Consider the following 23,129-nt stretch of genomic DNA (forward strand, 5'->3'; position numbering starts at 1 on the left):
GGTGGCCTTGATTGTATCTAGCTATCTTGTTCTTTGTCCTGATCTTCTCTTTCCACTGACCTTGACAAGCATCAGTACTGTTTCCAGTGAGCTAGCGCGCATCACGTGGTCAAAAAAAAAAAAAAGAGAGTCGCTGTTTGATGATTTTTCCCTCTAGTGATATTTTCGGTTTGACACGCTCTAACACTACCTTGTTTGTTGCTATGGTAGTCCAAGGTTTCCACAGCATTCTCCTCCAGCATAATAGTTCGAATGCATCAATTTTCCTTCTGTTTTCCTGAGCATCCAACTTTCACAACCATATGTCTTTATGGGAAAGACAACTGCATTGACCAGTCTGGTTTTTGTTGCAATGCCAATATCCTTGCTTTTCCAGATCTCTGCCATTCCTTGCATTGCAATCCTACCAATTGTAATCCGTCTCTTGATCTCAGGTCCAGATTGCCTGTTGCAATTGATTTTGGATCCAAGGAAGATGAAATCTTGGATCGACTCAACTTTGTTGTTAATTTTTATGTCCACTGTACCGTTGCTTACCGTGGTCATGAATTTCGTCTTGAATTAAATTATGTTACGTTTGGTTTGTAAATTACAGCCCCCAATTCAATCAAATTAAAAATATTGTCTACAAATATCTCCCTGTATTGTTTGAAGATGAGAAACTACACTCAATCTTAAAAAATGGCTGTAGGTTTGCATACAGAAAGGTGCCGAATCTGTCCGAAACATATTCTTTTGGTGTTATGGAGACATTCCTGTGACCCCCTTAGTGTGTGCGGCTGAGTATTATCCTGCTGGAAAATGCATCTCGGAAGCCGCCATGAGAGACAACACATGTGGCTGCAGGATGTCCTGAACATATCATGAAGCTGTCATTACTAGTAATGACAGACTGTCGTATGCAATGGCCCCCCAGACCATTATACCACCAGTGTGGGCAGTGTGCCGCTCCACAGAAAAGGCAGGATTGAGGTGCTCACCCCTAAATCTCCAGACATGACCATGGCTGTCGTCTATGCCCAAACTAAATCAGGATTTGTCACTGGGTGCTATAATCTTATGGAAGAACTGAAACCAGCGTTTGTTTTTTTTGCACGTGCTTGAGGTGTGGTAGTTCTGTACTGGGTCCTCCAATATCCAATGCACAGCCATGGACACTGATATTAACGGTGAAGCAGTTCCTGTCTACATATGTGCCAGCATCTTTTAATGGATTGGGCGTTCTCTCTGATCAGTTGCATATGCCGCCAATCTTTCCGATCATATAACAACATTGTTATTTCAGTAAGTGTATTTAAACTTTACAATTCTCCAACTCATTTATATCCATATACATCTGAGAATGGTATTGTTGCAGTATAGGCTGTTATTCATTGATATACGGATTTCACTTAAACGTTAGCAGTGCATTAACTGTTTGTGGGCAGGAAGATAATGGCTGTTGCTTTTATCATTATACAATGTGTTTGGGTCACTTATTTTTATTTTACATAAAACTGCAGTCAAAGCTTTATGTCTTTGCTAAAACTAAGGGTGCATTGATGCACCAGAAACTTTTCTAGATGCTGGGATTTGTTGCCTAATTTTTCAATAGTGTTTTGATAAATAAATTAGTGTTTTTAAATGCAGTTTTTCCAGCCTATCTTTCCTGGCTATTCTTTTTATAAACTCAAATAACATACTTAACCCTGTGACCAACCAGACATCAAACCTGCAAGGACTTACGGACGAATTCAAAGGGCCGTATGGTAGTTGCACAACTCGCATTGGACAGCACAGATTTCTGTCCATGTGCTGTCCAATAGCCATGGACCCTGCACATTGCATGTGCTGTTCTTGTCTCTGAAAATGGATGAGAATAATAAAAGTACGAAAAATTGACCATGTACATGGCCTCATAGGCTATTATGAGGGCTTGCACTGTCCTGGGAATAAGGAAGATAGAACAATACCTCTCCAATGCCACCCATTAGAGCAGAGTTTGGTGCAGAGGGATTTTTCCCATTTTCCTTATTTCCATACTACCCAGAGGTGCATGCATGGCCTTATATGTCTCCTCACTCACCTCCTTGGTGTTTCCTCACACACCTTCTAGGTGCTCTCCTCAAGGAGAGACAATACCCCTCCCAACTCACTGTCCTGCGAATACGCGCACACCACATGGCCCGAATATAAGGATGCCTGAATAGGCCCCAATTCATAATTATAATGAATGGTGCAATATTGTTGCATACATTTCTATAACAGTCAGCCTGCATGCACATGACCGTATGGATAATACTAAGGACTTATTCACATGACGGTGATTTCGGCACATATTACAACTGCAGTGTACGGCCACGTGACACGCACTTAATAGAGTCAATTAAAGTAAATAGACTTTCATTGATCCATTCACATTAGTGTATAAACACTGCATATCAATACATATGAAAAATAGATCACATCATGCTTTATTTCTTTGTGTACCATGCAGCGTGAGCCCTACTCTTTTGTATGGACAGCGTATGCAAACGCTGTCCATATGCAATATATTGTATATGGGCGGCAATTTATATACAACCCCGTTATGAAACAGAGAGATGAAAAAAACAAAACAAAACAAAACAAAAAAACAAACAGTCACACTACCCATGACCATGTGTGTGAGATATGCAGTCTTGCGCAGTGCACATGCTGCCGGCTCACACAGGGAATCCCGCAGCATTTTTCGGATATGGTCGTGTGATGGAGCCCTAAGAAGCACACTTGCTAATCCACTCCCGCTGTGAATGAATCCCTTTACATTAGTAACATACGACAAAGCGGTTTGGTGAAAAACAGTGTCCAATAAGCTGGATTTTATTTATATAAACATACAGCTTCTGAAACTTGGGCATATCTCCCAACATCTAGCCAGCCAAGCCACGTCTGCACACTGATGCTCTTAGGTAGGACTATTTGGACGACCAGCCGCACAGCCATGTCATCGGTCACTAAAGGATGGCCAACCACACAGCATTGTCAGTTCCACTGTGAGCCCACCAATTACCAAATTACCATAGCCTTGTTAGGCTGAAGCCTTGTGATTCTGCCTCAAAATTCAAGAAACAACCCCCTCAAACTGTTCACTGCCGTGACGGTCCCTTTCCACCTTTCCTCTGAGGAGGGTGGATGGGTAAATCAAAAACTGCATTAACAAACCCCTCACCTGGCCCTTAGCTCCTTTATGCCCCATCTCCGACCACATGCTACACCTGGCACAATCCATTTCTCATATTTTCCTACAACATTTATCTTTTGTCTTTAAATCAAAGCCGTCACTAACATCTACACCCCCACACCATCTTGGCTTGCCTACTCTATTCACTTTCTAAAAGTGAATTCAAACATCCATAACTTATATTCGTGTGCTGTCCGTGTATTTCATGGATGGCACACAGATCCATTATAGCCTACGAAGCTAATCACATTCGGGTCCGTACCATGGAGGAGAATAGAACATGCAATGACCACTGTCCCCACAGGCAGACAGCACACACACAGACAGCTGTCCATGCCTCGTGCTGTCTGATGCGAGTCGCAACAGAGATTCTTGGTCGCAACTCTCATACAGCTGTCTAAATTAGGCCTAATTAATACCCCTACAATACAGAAGGGGTGTTGCACTCGCCTCTTATGGCTCTTTGACCCAACTTCTTGGCTCTCAGCTCTTTACTGCTCTACGTAACTCTGAGCTATAATAGAGAGCGGTTCTATGCATGAAGCCGGCTGAACCAGTATGACATTATTTAATGTTTGCCCTAAACAAACAGCTTTGTGTGTCACTGAAACTGATGCATGTAATTCAACACATAACAATACTTTTGTCCCCACCCTGAAAAGCAATCACAACATTTACTTAGTACATATATGCTGAATGGATACTAACAACAGACAGATTTATGTAAAATTAGAACTTTTAGTTATATAGATTATCGTAATTAAGAGGCTATTTGCACTTTTAGAACTAAATAAAAGAACAAGCATATGTTGTATCCACCATCCAGGTGCCCCAGAGGTTAGTAGACAGTGGGAGCCATTATGTAATGCCTGCCAACTTGGTATAACAGTCCAACAGGTGGATAGGCAATACACACCTATAAGTAGTGTGCCATCTTGTCTTAGTTCCTATCGCTGCAATATCTCCTCTTCCTCACTCTTAAAGGGAACCCGTCACCTCCGTAAAGCACAATAAACTAAGTTACGGTGCAGTTAGGGCATTTGAGGTACCTTTTAAACTTACCTGCTGCCTGGTTCCCTATGTGCCCACCACTGAAGCCTGCACTGCACACGAAGTGCCATGTGTGCACTAACTCATATACTGTTCAGCATTCCCACCACACCAGGTGAGTTCAATCTTTATTTTGCCTAAAAAGTCAACATTTTTCTGACAGAGTGCTGTTTCCAGAGTTAGGCCCCCTTCATACAGGCATATTTGGGCACATATTTGCACACTCAAAATTTACACATGCAATACGCAGTGAATAGAACCCATTGATTTTAATGGGTTAGTGAACATGCGCGTAGTTTCCTGTGCATTTCGGTTGCGCAAAAAAACCCCCAAAAAACACAGCATGCTCCATTTTCCTACACACTTGCGCACCAAAACTTGCCATAAAAGTCAATGGGGATGCGCAAAATAGGCTAAGAGATGCGTGAAACATTGTGCCATTGTACAGGAAAAAGAAAACATCTGGAACTAATTAGGCTAATTAGCCATTTCAATCAGTGCATCTTTGTTTGCCATGTGCAAATGAACATACCTAGTGGGCGCAAAAAGTACAGTAAAATACAAAGGATGCACACGCAAAAAAACATTTGGTCTGCAAATACCCTGCAATTATGTGAAGGGTCCTTAACCCCTTCCCGCTCCATGACGTACCGGTACGTCATGGCAGGCTGGTACTTCGCGCAAAATGACGTACCGGTACATCATCGGGATAGCGCGAGATCATGACTGACCTCGCGCTATCCCGCAGCCGGAGCCGGCTGTCAGTCACAGCCGGCATCCCACCCGCTGCAATCTAAGTAGATCGCGGCAGGGAAAGAGTTCACAGAGGGAGCGCGCTCCCTCTGTGTCTCCGGCCGGCTCTACATCGCGAGAGCCCGGCCTGTCACCATGACACTGGCGTCCTGTATTGCCTATGCCTATGATCGCTGTATAAGCGATAAGGCATGGCAGAGCAGTAGCTCTGCCATGCCTTATGACAGAGATCATAGGCATAGTGCTGCAAGTCCCTCAGAGGGAGTCAAATAGTGAAAAAAAGAAAAGAAAAATGTAAAAAAAAAAAGTTTAAAAAAGCATTTTGCCTCCCAAAAAATGCAATAAAAGTGATCAAAAAAGCCGTACATTGCCCAAAATGGTACCAACAAAAACTACAGCTCGTCTCACAAAAATAAGCCCTTATAGAGCTCCGTACATAGAAAAATAAAAAAGTTACAGGACTTTGAATGCAGCTATAGAGAAAAAAAAAAAAAAAAAAGATTTCCACAAAAAGGTTTTTATTGCAAAAAAAGTGTAAAAACCTAAAAAAAATATAAGAATTTTCGTATCCTTGTATCCGTACCGACCCACAGAAAGAATTTAGTGTGTCATGTATGTTGCATGATTAACGCTGTAAAAAAAAAAAAAAAATGTATGGCAGAATTGTTGCGTTTTCTCTCCCTGTTATCATAAAAAAAAAAAAATAATTAAAGTTTTACGATATAGTCTATGTACCCAAAAGTGGCACTGATAAAAACTACAGCTCGCCACGCAAAAAACAAGCCCTTATACGGCCGCGTCGACAGAAAAATAAAAACGTTATGGCTTTTGAAAAATGGAGATGGAAAAATACCAAAAATCGCTTGGTCCTCAATGCCAAAATAGGCCATGTCCTTAAGGGGTTAATACTGGATAACTTAGTTTATAGTGCTGTAGTGAGGTGACAGGTTCCCTTTAAAACTTTAATTCAATCCAAATTATTTCTTTACATCTCACTTATCTCAGAATTTTTCCCTGTGTGTTTCTTCCACTATTATTGCTTTTGTTCATTTTCACACCCTGTATGTAAATTGTATGTAAATTGTAGCATCCGTAAGACATAAAGAAAAGAGCTATGATTGAGTCATCTCTCAACAGATCCTCCTGGTGGTAGGCAAAAATATTTGCGTAATATGCCACAATGCACATTGCATAAATGCTGTGAATTTGAAAGCAAGTGGATAAGTATAGAAGTAAAACTTAGGTGATTTTCAAGGAATGGGGTTGGGGGGCTGGATCCACTCAAGTACTTACCGAAACATAAGTTATCACTTTGTATCTACCGCAATGTATTCAAAAAACAACAACTTTTTTTGTACAATACATCAATGAGTAAGTCAGTCTTAAAATGACCATAGATACTTTGAAGCAAGATGTGCGACCAACCACATGAACACACAAATACACTTGGAAGTGAGAGTCATCTGTGCATGTGAAACTACAGTATATTCTCTAGGTGTGGCTCCTGGATCTCACATTACATGGTGTAGTGCAGAAGTTATATTTGGCTTCTGACTAACAGGAAGAAGGTGGGGGGACACAGGTAGCTATTACACAAGCAAATTACACAGTAGAGTTACTGTTCTAATGCAGGTGAATCAATGCCAGAAAAGAAATTGTATATTTTATGCCTTCCGTGAGCAAATAAGATATCAGTAAGTAGAGGAATACTGAGAAATCTCCCCAAACTTTCTACAGTCCTATTTATGATGGCCAATTATTGTTACTGATTGTATATTGTTTATTACCGACCTTTATCAATAGTACAATGACGGTCCTCCTCAGCATCAAGGATTGTCCTCATGGAAATTACCAGCAGATCTCCATTGCAAGACTTTTCAAAGAACTTGCAGTACAGTGGATTATATCAGGATTGTGACTTTCCCATTTGGAATAATATAGTGGATTATATTATGGTTATGATTTTCTACTTATGTGTCAAATAGCAGATCATGTAATGAGTCTAATTCAACAAAGTAGAATTTCTACCTAAGGGGGCCATAAGGTCTCTCTTCTCCATAGAAGGAGACTAGTGTGATGAATGAAGCATTATAGTTAAGGGGCTCTATTACAGATTTTGCACTGGTGCTCAGCAGCTTCAAGTTATGCCTCTGGGCTCAAGGGTCCTTCTGCAGTATAGAAATACTCCAGTATTGGAAGGCCGCCTGCACACGGACGGGTCAGATTTCGCATGTGGCATCCTGCAGCGAAATCCGACCCTGTGAGTGGCTGGTGATCCTGTCCGCAGTCTTCATAACTTGTATTGTGAATGTGCCGGCCGGCATACATGCGCAGTACAGATTATGCCTTTCTGCAATGATGATTGCGGAAGGGCTGCGGGGAGTACGGATTGCATTAACTTCAAATGAAACCATCCGCACGGAATCCGGCTCAAACTAGAGCATGCTGCGATTTTTTCACCGTTGGGCAAGCAGGAAAGTGGAATTCTCGCAGCTGAATAGCTCAGTCTTTCGACAGAACCGAACAGCGTTGGTCAGACTCCATTGACCATAATTGGGTCTGCCCGCTGTCTGGCTTTTGGACAGAAGAAAAAGCACTGCAGCGTTTTTTCTTCTGGTAATTTCAGCCGATCTGTGATGGAACATCAGGTTGCAGGTTCTGATGCAGATATGAAACCAACCTTACTTACACCTTCGCAAATAATATCAGTTCAAAACAATTAAAATTTATCAATCTAGGAAATAAATGAGGGAAGCATCAAACCTTGTAATATTTGCCATATACTCTGGAAACCAACATAATGATGGGAAATCCCAAGAAGGTCAGCAGGGAGAGCTGCCAAGACAAGCTGAACATGAAGACTATAACTCCCACGGCTTTGACACAGCTGCGCAAGAAGATATTCACGTTTTCAGAAACCACATCACTCATAATTGTTGTGTCAGAATTTAAACGAGAAATGATGTCACCTAGGATTAAAAGTGAAACATAAGCAGAATGAATTAATTAACTTAGAAAACACTATAAAAAGTATTCGCTCTACTATACAGGTTTTTATTAAAGGGGTTGTCCCGCGCCGAAACGGGTTTTTTTTTTTTTCAATAGCCCCCCCCGTTCGGCGCGAGACAAACCCGATGCAGGGGTTTAAAAAAAAAAAACGGATAATACTTACCCGAATCCCCGCGCTCCGGTGACTTCTTACTTACCTTGCGAAGATGGCCGCCGGGATCTTCACCCACGGTGGACCACAGGTCTTCTCCCATGGTGCACCGTGGGCTCTGTGCGTTCCATTGCCGATTCCAGCCTCCTGATTGGCTGGAATCGGCACACGTGACGGGGCGGAGCTACGAGGAGCCGCTCTCCGGCACGAGCGGCCCCATTCAGAAGGGAGAAGACCGGACTGCGCAAGCGCGTCTAATCGGGAGATTAGACGCTGAAATTAGACGGCACCATGGAGACGAGGACGCTAGCAATGGAACAGGTAAGTGAATAACTTCTGTATGGCTCATATTTAATGCACAATGTATATTACAAAGTGCATTAATATGGCCATACAGAAGTGTATGACCCCACTTGCTTTATCGGGACAACCCCTTTAAGTAAATTCCTTGACTGAAGCTGTACAATAGTAACTGGCACAATGCCGAAAGACTGTAGTAATGGCATATACAAGGTTAATCAGGACGGATCTCTCATCGCCCAGCACACGGACTTCTGATTTGTGTACTGCAAAATGTGTGGAAGACCGCACATAATATGTGCCATTCTCATGTAAGACTCATAGAAAAATAGGACATAATCCAAGTTTCAAAAATTGTTGTATCAGTCCAAGTGAAAAAAGTGATTGTTCTCAGTGAGACAACAATCACATTTTGCTCTATTGGCTAATACGGTACTAAACTCCCCACCCCCACCCCAAGTGAAGAAAATTACTCATGTGAATTAACCCAATTAAGTGAACAGGTTCATTTTTCCTGTGAGTTCTGTTCATCTCGGACATGCACAGAACTTGCACGAGAATATCAGCTGCGCGAATTTGGTCGAAAGCGGTTTTATTCATACATGAATAGACACAGAACTGCCAGAGTGACTTGCTGGGACTTGTCTGGGCAGAACTGAACTACCAGCTTGATATTTGCCTTGTCACCAATGCCGCCCAAATCAAACATCTGTAAGGTGCATTATAAATTTGAAAGTATCCTGTCATGTCATTATGTCTGTTGTATGTCAGATCATGTATGAAGAAATCAGCTTTATTTTTGCACCATTCTTTTTGAATTCTCCTGTATTCACACATTAGTAATCTAAACAGGAGCAATGAAGGTAAAGTTCTTTGTTGCCACCTAGTGGAACACTGATGTAACTGCAAAACAACACAATTCCAACAGACCAGTTATCTACAGAAGATGCTTGGGGTTATGCAAAAAAAAAAACAAATTATCTCAGAATTCTGAATTTGTAAGCATAAAAATTGTCAGATAAAGTGTCAAAATCCTGTGATATGTAGATCAGATTTCTAGGATTAGCAAGTCAGAATTCTGAATTAATGATTCTAGAGGGTATTGGAAGGGGCGTAATGATCGTGATAGCAGTGGTTTTGACCATGACTCGGCCCTGAAGGGAAGAAAGCCCCCCAGAATCCCTGGCCAAGCACCGCTTTCAACTAGATTTGTGTTCCCAGGATACTGAGCCAGTTGAAAAAAAATACAGCAGCGAAAACCCTTGGCTCCTTGCCCCACCATGTCCATTGGTTGGGACTTGGGACTCATGAGCTATCAGGCTTCCGAGGGGCTCTGGCAGCACAATGACATTATTCCTCATTAAGTCAGAATTCTAACAAAATATTTTCTACATCACCCCAGGGCTCTTCTGTAACAATATTATAGGTGCAGTATAACAACTATATGGCTGTAAAGTCATATGAGATTTGTAAGTCTCTAATATGTGGCCCCTAGTTACTGACATCGATGCTAAACAATTGTTCATAATTTAGTGAGATACTCTTGGATTCCTTGCATTGTCCCAAAACATTGTAATCTGCTCATAAAACCTAAGTGCATTAAAACACTTTCAATTTTAATCTAAAATAATAAAAAACAGATAAACAAACATACTAAAAGAAAAGCAATAACCCAAAACAAATAGCAGATGAAGCCTGTATTCTGCTGAAGATGCTGGGTGAGCGGCTACATAGAAATTGTATTCCTGGCAGTTACCATACTTACTATTTTTCCTAATTGTAAATGAAAAGGGACTGGTTTAACAAATGAAAATGAGTGAATTACAAATAATCCAATTTTCTAATATGTAGTACTTCCATTACCTAAAAGGACCAATATACCGTATTTTCCGGACTATAAGGCGCACCGGATTATAAGGCGCACTTTCTATGAGCGCCTTATAAGCAATCCTGTTTCATATATAAGGCGCACCGGATTATAAGGCGCAGCACATTACCGTTAAATAAACCATTGCTCAGACTGCAAGTCAAAATTTATTACACTTTTTAACAATAACTTGCAACTGGTTCAGCTGTAATTGCAAATCAAAACGTTTACCGTACTTTTTCAGTTCATTCCTCCACCAGAAATCCATCAAATCTGTCATCTTCAGTGTCGGAGTTGAACAGTTGGGCGATTTCGGCATCAAGCATGGGGTCCTCCTCTTCATTATCCGAGTCGGTCTCGTTGCTGCTGCTAGGCTCTTCAGTGGTGATTCCAGCCTTCCTGAAAGCTCGGATGACACTGGAGACTGATACATTCTTCCAGGCATCCACGATCCACTGGCACATAGTGGCATAACTCGCACGGCGTTGCCTCCCTGTGTTGGTGAATGTGTGGTCACCTTCTGTCATCCAATGCTCCCATGCAGCTCGCAATTTAACTTTAAATGACCTGTTGATGCTGATATCTAGCGGCTGGAGCTCTTTGGTTAATCCACCAGGGATGACAGCAAGCTCCGAATTAGTTTTCTTCACTTGGGCTTTGACAGTATCGGTCACGTGGGCGCGCATCGAGTCACAGACCAATAGGGATGGGAATTTGTGAAAAAAGCCACCCGGTCTCTTGACGTAGACCTCCCTCAGCCACTCACTCATCTTCTCCTCATCCATCCAGCCCTTTGGGTTAGCCTTAATGATGACACCAGCAGGAAAATTTTCTTTAGGCAAAGTCTTCCTCTTGAAAATTACCATGGGTGGTAGTTTCTGGCCATTAGCCTGACAAGCGAGAACTACAGTGAAAGATGACTTCTCATTTCCTGTGGTACGTATAGATATCGTACTGGTCCCTGTTTTCTCAACAGTACGGTTTACGGGGATATCGAAAGTGAGGGGAACCTCATCCATGTTAATAATGTGTTCTGGCTGGATATTTTTTTCATTTATCTTGGTTATGCAGTAGGTACGAAAAATGGCCAGCTTCTCTTCATAATCCTTTGGTAATTGCTGGCACACAGTAGTTCTGGTGCGAATGGAGAGATGACGCCTTTTCATGAAACGAAAGCACCATGAAGGACCTCCTCGAAAGTCCTTGATCTCCATGTCACGTGCTAAAGCAGTGGCTTTGAGTCGAATAGAGACAGTGGAGACGCTTCTACCTGCGTTTCTCTGTTCCATAACCCACTGTTCTATTTTGTCCTCCAACTGTGGCCACCTTGCTTTGTTTCCTCGGAAACTCATTTTGGTCTTCTTTACTTGGCGGAGGACATCTTCTTGTTTTCTCCACTTACGCACCATGGATTCATTAATGTTGAATTCTCTTGCAGCTGCCCTATTTCCATGCTCTACTGCATAACTTATAGCTTTAAGCTTGAAACCTGCATCATAAGCATGTCTCTTAACAGGAGGCATTTTTTGGGGTAGTGGGTATAGTTAACGCTAAAGCACAGATATGCAAGTCGTGCGCTAGATGGGCACTCTGCATAGACAGCCCTGGGGCCTTTCAGGAGGTCCCCGGCTGCCTAGCAACCGCACAGCGTCCCGCGATCTCATCGTGGGACGCTGTACGGGCCCCCTGAACGTCGGGTGCCGGCTGTTTCTTACAGCGGCCACCCGGCGGCAGCAGTTCTGATGAGCCGCGCCGCTCGTTAGAACTGTTAACACTTTAAATACCGCTGTCAGAGCGGTATTTAAAGTGTTAACAGTTCTGACAAGCGGCGCGGCTCGTCGGAACTGCTGCCGCCGGGTGCCCGCTGTAAGAACAGCCGGCACCCGACGTTGTATGGAGCGGGATCCACCCGCGATCCCGCTCCATACTACTACTTGTTTGACTTGCGAACGGGGGGGGGGGGGGTGAGGAGCATGGTGTGTGCTGTGGTATGCCGCCCACGATAGAGGTAAAGGATCCTGTATGAACCGGGTTCATATATAAGGCGCACCGGATTATAAGGCGCACTTTCTATTTCTGAGAAATTCTCAGCATTTTATGTGCGCCTTATAGTCCGGAAAATACGGTACTCAAAATTACTCCTTAAACACCAATTTAGACACAACGATTATCCCTCAAAATTCGATCAAAAGCCGTCTTTTAAGCGATAATCGTTGTGTGTAACTGCACTGACATCGTGCAGTTTTCATTATGCCATCACTCATCGTTGTCTTTTAGCGTGCTAAAAGACAACGATGAGCCTTATCAGGGATTCACAGAGGGATCAGCTGATACTATTGTTTCAGCTGTATCCCGCTCCCTAATCACAAGCTGGGTATGAAGAACACAGCTCTACCCCGCACAGAGCGCTCGGCTGTATAACAGCTGGGCGCTCCATGCAGAAAACAGCTGGATGCAGAACACTAGCGGGGACACCCTGCTTGTCTTCTGCATCCTCCGCTCCGAGCGCTCGGCTGTATAACAGCTGGGTGTTCTGAGCGGGGAACAACTGAATGCAGAAGACAAGCTGAGACACCCCGCTTGTCTTCTGCATCCTCTGCTCGCAGTGCAAGGTGATCACTCATCTTGAGCGATCATCTTGCGCTGTAAATGACACAACAATTGACGCTCAAAAGTCACTCAAAATACATCTTTTGAGAGATAATCGTTGTGTGTAAATGGGCCTTTAGTCTAAAACGTAAATGATGCTTCAGTGAATAACAGATAAAGGCACTCTAAATGGACACTAGATGTAGCATCAAGACAATCAGGGACATTTCAAAGCTTCTATCAATCACAAAAATGTCACAACAATCTAACAGTTTCTGAAGTATGTGATACAGAAAAATGATCAAATGTTACATTTCCAGTTCACAGCTATAGCTTTAAGACAAATATTAGCTTGTGTACAAAGCTTAGAATCATAGAATGGTAGAGTTGGAAGGGACCTCCAGGGTCATCGGATCCAACCCCGTGCTCAATGAAGGATCACTAAATCATCCCAGACAGATGTCTGTCCAGCCTGTGTTTAAACACTTCCATTGAAGGAGGCCAGATACTTACTGATACAAGATGGCAGATAGCTGCATCCTCTCAACATACAGGCGGCTAATCTGCCAAATGAGGGAGCCAATTACACCTGTGTTGGACACCGATGAAACAGACACTCACACAGCCTCTTAATATAGAAGGGGGTGGCTGCTTGGCATATACTCCTGCACAGAGTAGATACAAAGTGCCAGACCTTCTGTTACATGTAGTCCACCATGCAGACTAGCAACCTATTAATTACGGCATAATAGTTCGTCGGGCTGCTCCGCACCTCAAAAAGAGAACCACTTTGGTACTGTCACCCTGGGCTCCCCCAGTGTTTAAAAGCCGCACTGCATGTGAGTAATATGTTATAAATGCGAGGTATTAGTTGGATTTTGGCCAAAAAACCTGAGCTCACAAGCCAATCGTCAAGGCTCCTCGAGTCTTGGGAGTCTCTACACCAATATAAATATATCACAGAAAGGAAAATATAAAGTAAAAAAAAAAAAATTAAAAAAAAAAAAATCACTGAAAACGGACAGAAACTTACTGATACAAGAGGGCAGTTGCTGAATCCTCTCAACATGCAGGCAGCTAAACTGACAAACTATTATGGTGTCATTAATAGGATGGTAGTCTGCATGGTGCACTACATGTATCAGAAGGTCTGGTACTTTGAATCTACTCTGTGCAGGAGTATACACCTAGCAACCTCTATATTAAGAGGCTGTGTGAGTGGCTGTTTCATCGGTGTCCAGCACAGGTGTAATTGGCTCCCTCATTTGGCAGTTTAGCTGCCTGTATGTTGAGGGGATGCAGGTATCTACCCTACAGTATCTGGCTGTTTTCAGTGATTTTTTATTTTATATTTACCTCCCTGTGATACATTTATATTGTGGCTTTAGAATCTGCTGCTGTTCAGAAAAGGTGGTGGGAACGACACAACGGGAAGATGTCGCAAAAGTTTGCACAAAAATCTGGGACTTTTTTTTTTAAACACAGAAACTGGCATAAATCCTTTAATAAATGCGCACCGGTGTCAGTTGAAATAGATTCTATAGGAAAAATTTACCAAGCCCAGTATGTCCTGAGCTGTGCTTAGAACAATTTTCCCAGGCACACAGTGTGCTGAATGGATAAAGAGGTGAAAGCATGTGTGAGTTGCATACCCAGCAGCCCCGTGTGCCTAGAAAGAAATGTACGCCAAGTCTGAGCGGATATACATTTTTTGTAGAATTTACACAAGTTTCTGGCATAAATTATACATAAATCTGTTAGTCCAGGGTGAACACGCGCCCTCACAACAACCGCTGTGCACTTTTCAAAAAAGGGGAAGGGCCGGCACAGTAAGGAGAACAGTCTCAAATTTCTGCACAAATACCTGGAGGAGGGAATTGATGGAAATTGATCAAATTTGCTGACTACACAAAGCTAGGAGGGATAGCTAACACTAGGGAAGAGAGAGAGAGTATTCAAAAAGATCTAGAAAAGCTTGAACAGTGAGCGGCGACCAACAGAATGGTATTTAACAAGGAGAAATGCAAAATCCTACATCTGCACAAGAAAAATAAAAACAGCACATACAGAATGGGAAGAATTGGGCTAAGCAGCAGCACATGTGAAAAAGACTTGGGTATACTAATAGATCATAGACTGAACATGAGTCAACAATGTGATGCAGTAGCAAAAAGGGCAAACACAATTCTGGGATGTAGTAGGGGAAGCATAGAGTCTAGATCACGTGAGGTAATTAACCACTCTCTAATCTTCTTAAAGGGGTTGTCCCGCGGCAGCAAGTGGGTCTATACACTTCTGTATGGCCATATTAATGCACTTTGTAATGTACATTGTGCATTAATTATGAGCCATACAGAAGTTATCAAAAGTTATTCACTTACCTGTTCCGTTGCTGGCGTCCTCGTCTCCATGGTTGCCGTCTAATGGCCAAATTAGACGCGCTTGCGCAGTCCGGGTCTTCTGCTTTTCTCAATGGGGCTCCGTGTAGCTCCGCCCCGTCACGTGCCGATTCCAGCCAATCAGGAGGCTGGAATCGGCAATGGACCGCACAGAAGCCCTGCGGTCCACCGAGGGAGAAGATGCCGGCGGCCATCTTCAGCAGGTAAGTAAGAAGTCACCGGAGCGCGGGGATTTAGGTAAGCGCTGTCCGGTGATCTTTTTTAACCCCTGCATCGGGGTTGTCTCGCGCCGAACGGGGGGGGGGGGGGGGGGTGAAAAAAAAACAACCCGTTTCGGCGCGGGACAACCCCTTTAAGTCAGACCTCATCTGAATACTGTGTCCAGTTCTGTGCACCCCACTTTAAAAAAGACATGGACAAACGAGAGCAAATTCAGAGAAGATTTACCAAAATGGTGAACGGTCTACAAATTATGTTCTACGAGGAACGGTTAAAGGATCTGGGAATGTTTAGCTTGCAAAAAAGAAGGCTGAGAGGAGACTTACTAGCTGTCTACAAATATCTGAAGGGCTGTCACAGTGCTGAGGGATCAGCCCTATTCTCATTTGCACAAGGAAAGACTAGAAGCAATGGGATGAAACTGAAAGGGAGGAGACACAAATTAGATATTAGAAAAAAACTTTCTGACAGTGAGGGTGATCAATGAGTGGAACAGGTTACCACGGAAGTCTTCAAACAAAGGCTGGACAAATATCTGTCTGGGTTGATTCAGTGATCTTGCACTGAGCGGGGGGGTTGGATCCGATGACCCTGGAGGTCCCTTCCAACTCTAGCATTCTATGATTCTAAGCTTTGTACACAAGCTAATATTTGTCTGAAAGCTATAAAACAAAAACAAACTCTGTGCACATAAAATGCAAATTCTCCTAAAAAGAAAGTAAAACACAAATAATACCATCAAATCCATTATTAGGTTAAAATAAAATATACATATACATTGGTTTTTAATTCAGGTGAAGGCAGCCTCGTTGACAGACATTTTGGGGAACGTGTGTAGAAGTGGAAACGTATTCCTGTATACTATACTTTTTACTCTTATTGAATGTCTATGGTATACTGGACCAAAACAATTTATAGCTTGCTGTGTATGGTTATAAACTATGTTTCCACTTCAGCTTGCTGGTTGAGCATGCTCAGTTCGAGCACCAGGACTTATAGGAGGGTATAGCTGTAAACTAATGTGCAAGGCTCAGTGTCAGGCAGCACAATGTGTAAAGCAGAAGAAGGGGTTGACTTGCTCTTCAGCAGCCAGAGAAATACAGGGGAGGAGAACAACTGGGAGTAGATGTCAGCAATGCATGATGGAAACTTTAGTCAGCTACCAGCATGGGCTACTGCTGAAGCTAAGCCTGCTCTTGGTGCGCCGAGGAGGACAAATAGGGCGAAAGTGAAAAAAGGTCATTATAAAAGTTTAGGATATACCATTAGTATTATACTGTTGCTTGGTGTGTAATAACCCTGCAGTCTTCCTTCAAATTTCTCTTCCAAATGTTGGAATACCCCTTTACTTTTCCCTTTTTGCAAACAAGAGATACTGACCTGTATGATTCTCATCGAAGAAGGCAATTTCCTGCGATACCAGGGAGCGAAAAAGAAGATTACGTATTCGGATATTTAGTCTTGCAAATGTATAACCAAAAAGGCCACCTCGTACCCCTGCAGAAAATGAGCTGAAAAAATTATATAAAAATTATGTTATCTATCCAAATAAAGATTTTTTTTTTATCATCATCATGTTAACTTACTAAAAAAATTATTATGACAGCATATTGGTGTAATGAAATGCTTGCTCATGATTTATTAATGATAATTAAAAGAATATAAACAGATGGGAAGGTTAGATAATGTACTGTTTAATCTGTAATACTAAGGACCTCATGCCCATAGATGGAGTGGGATATGCCCACAGCTATATGCCGCAGGAATCCTGCAGGAATAAACAGAAAAGTCCCCACATTCGTTTTTCCACGGTCTCCATTAATACTATATTAATGGAGACCTCCCACCGCGGAAAAACACGGTAAAATAGAACATGAAACGATTTTTCTTTCCGCGGTGTAAATCCACGGCAGAATCCTACATGTGAGGACTGAGTCATTATGTTCAATAAACCCTAATAGCTGCATTATTCTGCCGCGAATTTACGCGGATTCCAATAGAAGCCGTCCGATTTGCGGCGATTCCAAAATGTCAATTTTGAAATCGCCGTGAATCCACGTCATCGCTGGCGCGTCATGCCCTGCACATGCGTGCCTGTGTGCCGGCTGAGACACTTGCGGCGGATCTGGACCGGTGAGTATGTGTCTCTGGCTGGGCACCGGTTCTGATTCCACTGCGAGATTTCACAGTTGGAATCACACCGGCCATGGGCATTCGGCCTAATTAGATTGGTTGACATTGGCAAGCAGAAATGTTGGGCATAATTGCAAAGCTGGGTTGCATCTCCTAGTGTCTGACACTGTATATCTTATGGTATGGGATTTTAAAGCGTCCCAGCAGACCCCTTTAACCCTCCTCCTGGTCAAGTGAGAGGGGGTGGCTAATTAAATACAAAAAAGCACAGATGCAGGACATAACTTATTAGATCATATCTGCTCATGGAAAATTCCTAGTGATTTAATATAAACACCATGTTCCAAAGCATATTTTTCCAAATCTATACATACAAAACATTTGGGTGAAATTTTTGCAATCTTAGCCAATATTGAAATCTGTGGTTCCCTAAGCCAGACAATCTGGTGCTCAATATACACAAAGCAGCCGAATCCCGTGATCATGAAAACATAGCTAGGTTTTCTAAAAAATAAATTATGACAGATTTGAATTTGAAATATTATATTTCCCTTTGTTCCACATAACCAACTCCAGGAACACAGTAGATTTGAAGTCTTGCAGTCTGCCATCAAATGCATACATTTGTGTTATGTCCACTTCAGGAACTCATACAGCACACTGAAATAGACATAAATTAATACAGAACTCTGAATCAGAAAGAACTCGCCGACAGGCGAACTCAAGACAGAAATGTAGAGTTGCGAGACGAAATTTATACTCACGGACATACATAAACCAACCAACAAACCATACTGACAAGTAATCAAAACACTCACCTGCGTACCTGCACACATGGAAGTTATTCCAGATGGAATAACTATAGGATGCATGGGGTATTCATTCATATTTTGGCCAAGGTACTTAAGCCCGCAAGCATACTTCATGGGTCCTCGTTGTTTAGCGGGTCCCTACTCTAGCGAGACAACTAACCCCAGGAAACCTGCCTGCAGTCGAGGCAATCGTCCTGACAGGGACGACCATGCGCTGGAACCTAGGGACCTGCCTGCATCCTAAATGATGAAGGGTCCACAGACGGACACAGTTCACACTACACGAAAGGCAAACTGCACAGACACGGTGGAACATGACACAGTTCACACTGAACAAATAGAGGGAAGACCAGCAGCCACAGCAGAGAAGCTGGTATATATGAGCAGCAGACCTGGGGGATTGGCTGGCTGGAGCAATTCACACCCAGCCAGCACAATCAATCACCACCTGTGGAGCCATGCTGCTGGAAACCATGTAGTACAACAGATCCCAGCAAAATGCTCTAACAATTTGTTACAAATTCTAAAGATTTCTGTTTACATGTAAATTAATTTTGCGATCTACCTTACAGGAATTATTATTAGCAATTATGTCTGTCCAGGAATCTTATATAAAACTTAACTCATAAATGATTAGGACACAACTCATAACAGTTTTTTTGTATTTATTGATAAATTGTATTCTATAAATTATTGCGAAGACACATATAGTAAGTTAAAATATTATAGTGGGTTGATATTTTGACCAAAATATGCGGATTTGCAACCTGGGTCAAAGATTGTTACGACTTGCAAGTCCCTACACTAACATTACAAACAGATCACAAAAAAGGGATCAAATCTATTCCAAAATCATAATTCCTCACATTATACATTTTGTAGAAGCAGTCTAGCTTTGAGATGCTAGGGGGAAAAAAAATAAAATAAAAAAAAAATAAATCGGGAAGTCAGTGCTTTGTGCGGGAAGACGCGGGACTGCCTGCTTGACATAATAGTATGGGCGTTAGTGATAAACTGTAATTCTGCATGGTGCACTGCATGTATCTGTGTGACTGACATTCTATACCAGCTTTATTTTGCACAAGTATGGTACTAAGCAGTTCCCCCCCCAATGAATGGAAGGTGTGCGAGTGGCTGTTCATCAGTCTTTTACAGCTGAGTTACCTCCCTCATATAGCATTTTGCCTTTGATGTATGCTGCTGGGTACTGGTGCTTGTACCTGCTCAATCGTAACTTTTTATCAGTGAAGCCCCTTTTACATGGAATGATTATTGTCCAAAAAAAAAAATTGTTGAATCGTGAGAATTTCAACAATAATCGTTCAGTGTAAACGATTGAACAATGAATGAGAATTCATTCACTTCTTGTTCGTTTTTTTAATTCAAGTATAAAAATTATTGTTCACACAATTGTGTATGTTGTGTATAAACAGCGATCCTTTCGTCATTCACTGGTACAATGAATGTGAACGAGTAAACGAGCGAGTGAACAAAATGTAAAAGATTTATCTGCCTGTATAAACTGTCTGAACGAGCAAAATCTGTCATCCTTCACTTGTGCAAACTATCTGTTTTTTCGTGTAAAAGAGCCTAAGGATGGACTTTTTCCAGTGATTTCTGAATAAATGCAACAGTAAGGCCGCTTGCAGACGGCCGGGTCGGATCCCACTGCAAGAATTTTCGCAGCAGGATGCGGTCCCTTGCCCCTGCAGAGGCCTGCGGCTCACCCGCTCCCGATGTCTTCTCTTTGCGCTGTGTGCCGGCTGCCAGCCAGCCAGTGCATGCGCAGAGAGGAGCCGGCCCATCACCACTGACATTTCTGTGCACAGAAATAGAACATGTCGCGATTTGTTTTCAGCGTGTGATTTCACACAGTCAAATTGAGTCCTCTGCCTAGGATTGCTTTTTCTAATGCAATCCTATGGCAGCGGTCACGGGTGGAAATTCTGTGGGAAATCCTGCCGCGGAATTTCCGCCCATATGCAGGGGGCCTAAAGCTGTCTGAAGGATGCCAGGCCAAAAAAGTAACAGGGAATAGTCTGTCTCAAATGACTCCCAGTTTCAGCTCAATGCAATATTGTAACCAAACTGGACTGAAAAAGCGGCAACATAGGATGGCAGGATATAAACTACACAACTACACTGTGTTTAACATATCTTTGTACAAATACAATTAAAGGGATTCTGTCGGCTGGAACATGTTGTCCAAATCACAGGCATCGTGTTACAGAGCAGGAGGAGTTGAAAAGATTGATTTAATAGTTTTATGCAGAAGAATTCAGTAGAACTTGTATTTCATTAATTTGAACCTCTGCACATTCTGAGCTGAAGAGTCCAAAGGGCAGTCCTACCAGTGACTGAAGGCGATCTGTGTAGGACTGTAAATAGAAAATAGCTGTCACTCACTGATAGGACCGCCCATTGGACTGTTCAGCTCAGAATGTACAGAAGTTTAAATGAATAAAATACAAGTTATACTGAACATTGTCCCATAAAGCTATATATTAATCTGCTCAGCTCCTCCTGCTCTATAACAGGATGGCTGCACTTTAGACAGCATGTTTCAGCTGACAGACTCCCTTTAAATGAAAAAATGTAAAAGGTGTTGGCAAAGACACTGCTTGAAGGGTTTGTTCAGGACTATGCTATTGATGACCTATGACTAAGGTGTAGGAAAAACATCAGTAGAGTGCCTGTATCGTGGTTTCCTATTATAATGGAATTTAAATTATTTATAAACAAGTCTCAAGTTTTAGGCCGCCTGCAGATGGCCGGGTCGGATCCGGCTGCGAAGATTCTCACAGCAGGACCCGACCCGAGCCCCTGCAGAGAGCAGCACGTACTCGCCTGCTCCCGCGGCTCTGGCTGTTCGATGTGCCGGCTGCCGGGCAGCCGGCACATGAGCAGACCGGAGCCAGTGGCTGGGGAGTGAGATTTCGGTGCGGACAGAAATAGAGCATGCTGCGATGTGTTTGCCGCGCGAGATTTCGCTTGGACAAATCGTGGCCATCTGCATAGGATTGCGTTTGTTAACGCAATCCTATGGCAGCTTCCACGGGCGGAAATGTTTGCAGGCGGCCTTAAAGTACTTTTAATTGGGTAAGCTGGATCTTTCTCCTTATGGTGTTTCACTAAGCCATGCTGCCTACAATAAGGACAGCAGGATTTAGGTGACAGGTTAATTTTAAAATTACATATCTTCCGGATGCCCAGATATCTTCATCGCAAGCACATATACATATATCACATACATACTGAAAAGATTTATTATGATATTTATAGTTTCAAGTAATGCAATCTTTACATAAGGGAACCCCCAAAAATACAGATAAAAAACTGTGTCATGATTTTTCAGACCTTATCACGCCAGAGAAAGGATTAGAAAGTTACCTCCCCACAGCCAGGGCTGCTAGTATTACAACCGCATTGGAAAACTGCTTCAAACTTCTTTGGACGACAATACCATCTATGACCAGTCCTGTGTAATATGGACTGAATATTTCTCCTGTGATAAAGGAAAACTGAATTTGTCAACTGACAACTGGCCCCTTTTCAAACAAGAGGCTTCAGTTTGTGGTCCTGGCCGCAAAAATTTGTTTTAAAGAGCAATTCCATAGTGAATGAATTGATAAATACGAATTATATTAAAAAATAATAATGGGGATTGAAAAATTTAGAAAAAAAAAAAGCTGAAAATTACTTTTTTTCCTGTTCCAGATCAAGCCCTGTCCCACAATCATGATTTAATTAGGCAGAGGTCTCAATTTAAGCATCTTCTGCCCAATACGGTTTCTAAGAGCTTCCCTGAATTGTTGCCCCTTTTTCCACTCTACATACTGACACTCTGAGCTGCTTGTGGTAGAAATGACTTGCAACTCCAGGTGGAATTGCTTTTTAAAATAAAAATAAATATCAACATTAATACAATATAATAACATAACGGGAAGTGGATATTCTAAGCAAAGAATTGATACATAAAGCATATGTCCACCTTTAGACAAAATGTTATAGATTGCATATATAATCTACCTAAAGTTTTATCAATAAATTGCATTACTTATATTCCATGGATTAGGAATTGAACTAATCATGTATTATAGTCCAGAACTGCATTCACAATTCCATAAACTGAAAATATGATTTGGGAAAACGAATTAATCACCCAGATAGTTGCCCCATGTAAAGGTACCTCAAGGAGCTCAGCTAAGCTATTAACCCTTTCTAATCCACTGTCTGACGTCTAAAGACATTATGATTTAAGGCTGTACAGCTCTGATGTTGGAAGACATCCGTCGGGGTTCTCTTACTGTATATTGCCAGCCTCTCTGCTGTTGGAGCCTATCCAATCTGTGACCTCATGCAGTACTGACTTTAGCCAGCATATAGCGCCATTGTATAACAGCAGGAAAAGAGTAAGCCCCTTAGGAAAACCAGGATTCAAATTGGATTGGAAAGGGTTAAGTAGGTGTCTACTGCTTCCAAAAATGACAAGAAGAATTGCGAATGCATCTCTGGACCATGAGGCCCTAACTCACCATACAAGTAAATTATTACAATGTATTTGCAAAATGACTCCATTTTTATGTAGATTACGTTTAGGTATAAACTGTAAAATGGAGCAGTTGAAAAGTAGGCCATTATTGCT

General features: G+C 42.3%; 1 protein-coding gene across 1 annotated transcript in view; it reads right to left on the bottom strand.

Annotated features, from left to right (window-relative positions):
• Positions 1 to 23,129, bottom strand: part of ABCB9 (ATP binding cassette subfamily B member 9) — a 47,263-nt gene that overhangs the window by 16,868 nt on the left and 7,266 nt on the right. The window contains exons 3-5 of the mRNA XM_066603326.1: positions 21,875 to 21,989; positions 16,920 to 17,050; positions 7,769 to 7,974 (exon numbers count right to left, since the gene is read on the bottom strand). Coding sequence (XP_066459423.1) covers positions 7,769 to 7,974; positions 16,920 to 17,050; positions 21,875 to 21,989 — 452 coding nt within the window. The remainder of the gene's footprint in view (positions 1 to 7,768; positions 7,975 to 16,919; positions 17,051 to 21,874; positions 21,990 to 23,129) is intronic.

The sequence above is a fragment of the Eleutherodactylus coqui genome, chromosome 5 (genome assembly GCF_035609145.1).
Source record: "Eleutherodactylus coqui strain aEleCoq1 chromosome 5, aEleCoq1.hap1, whole genome shotgun sequence".
NCBI lineage: Eukaryota > Metazoa > Chordata > Amphibia > Anura > Eleutherodactylidae > Eleutherodactylus > Eleutherodactylus coqui.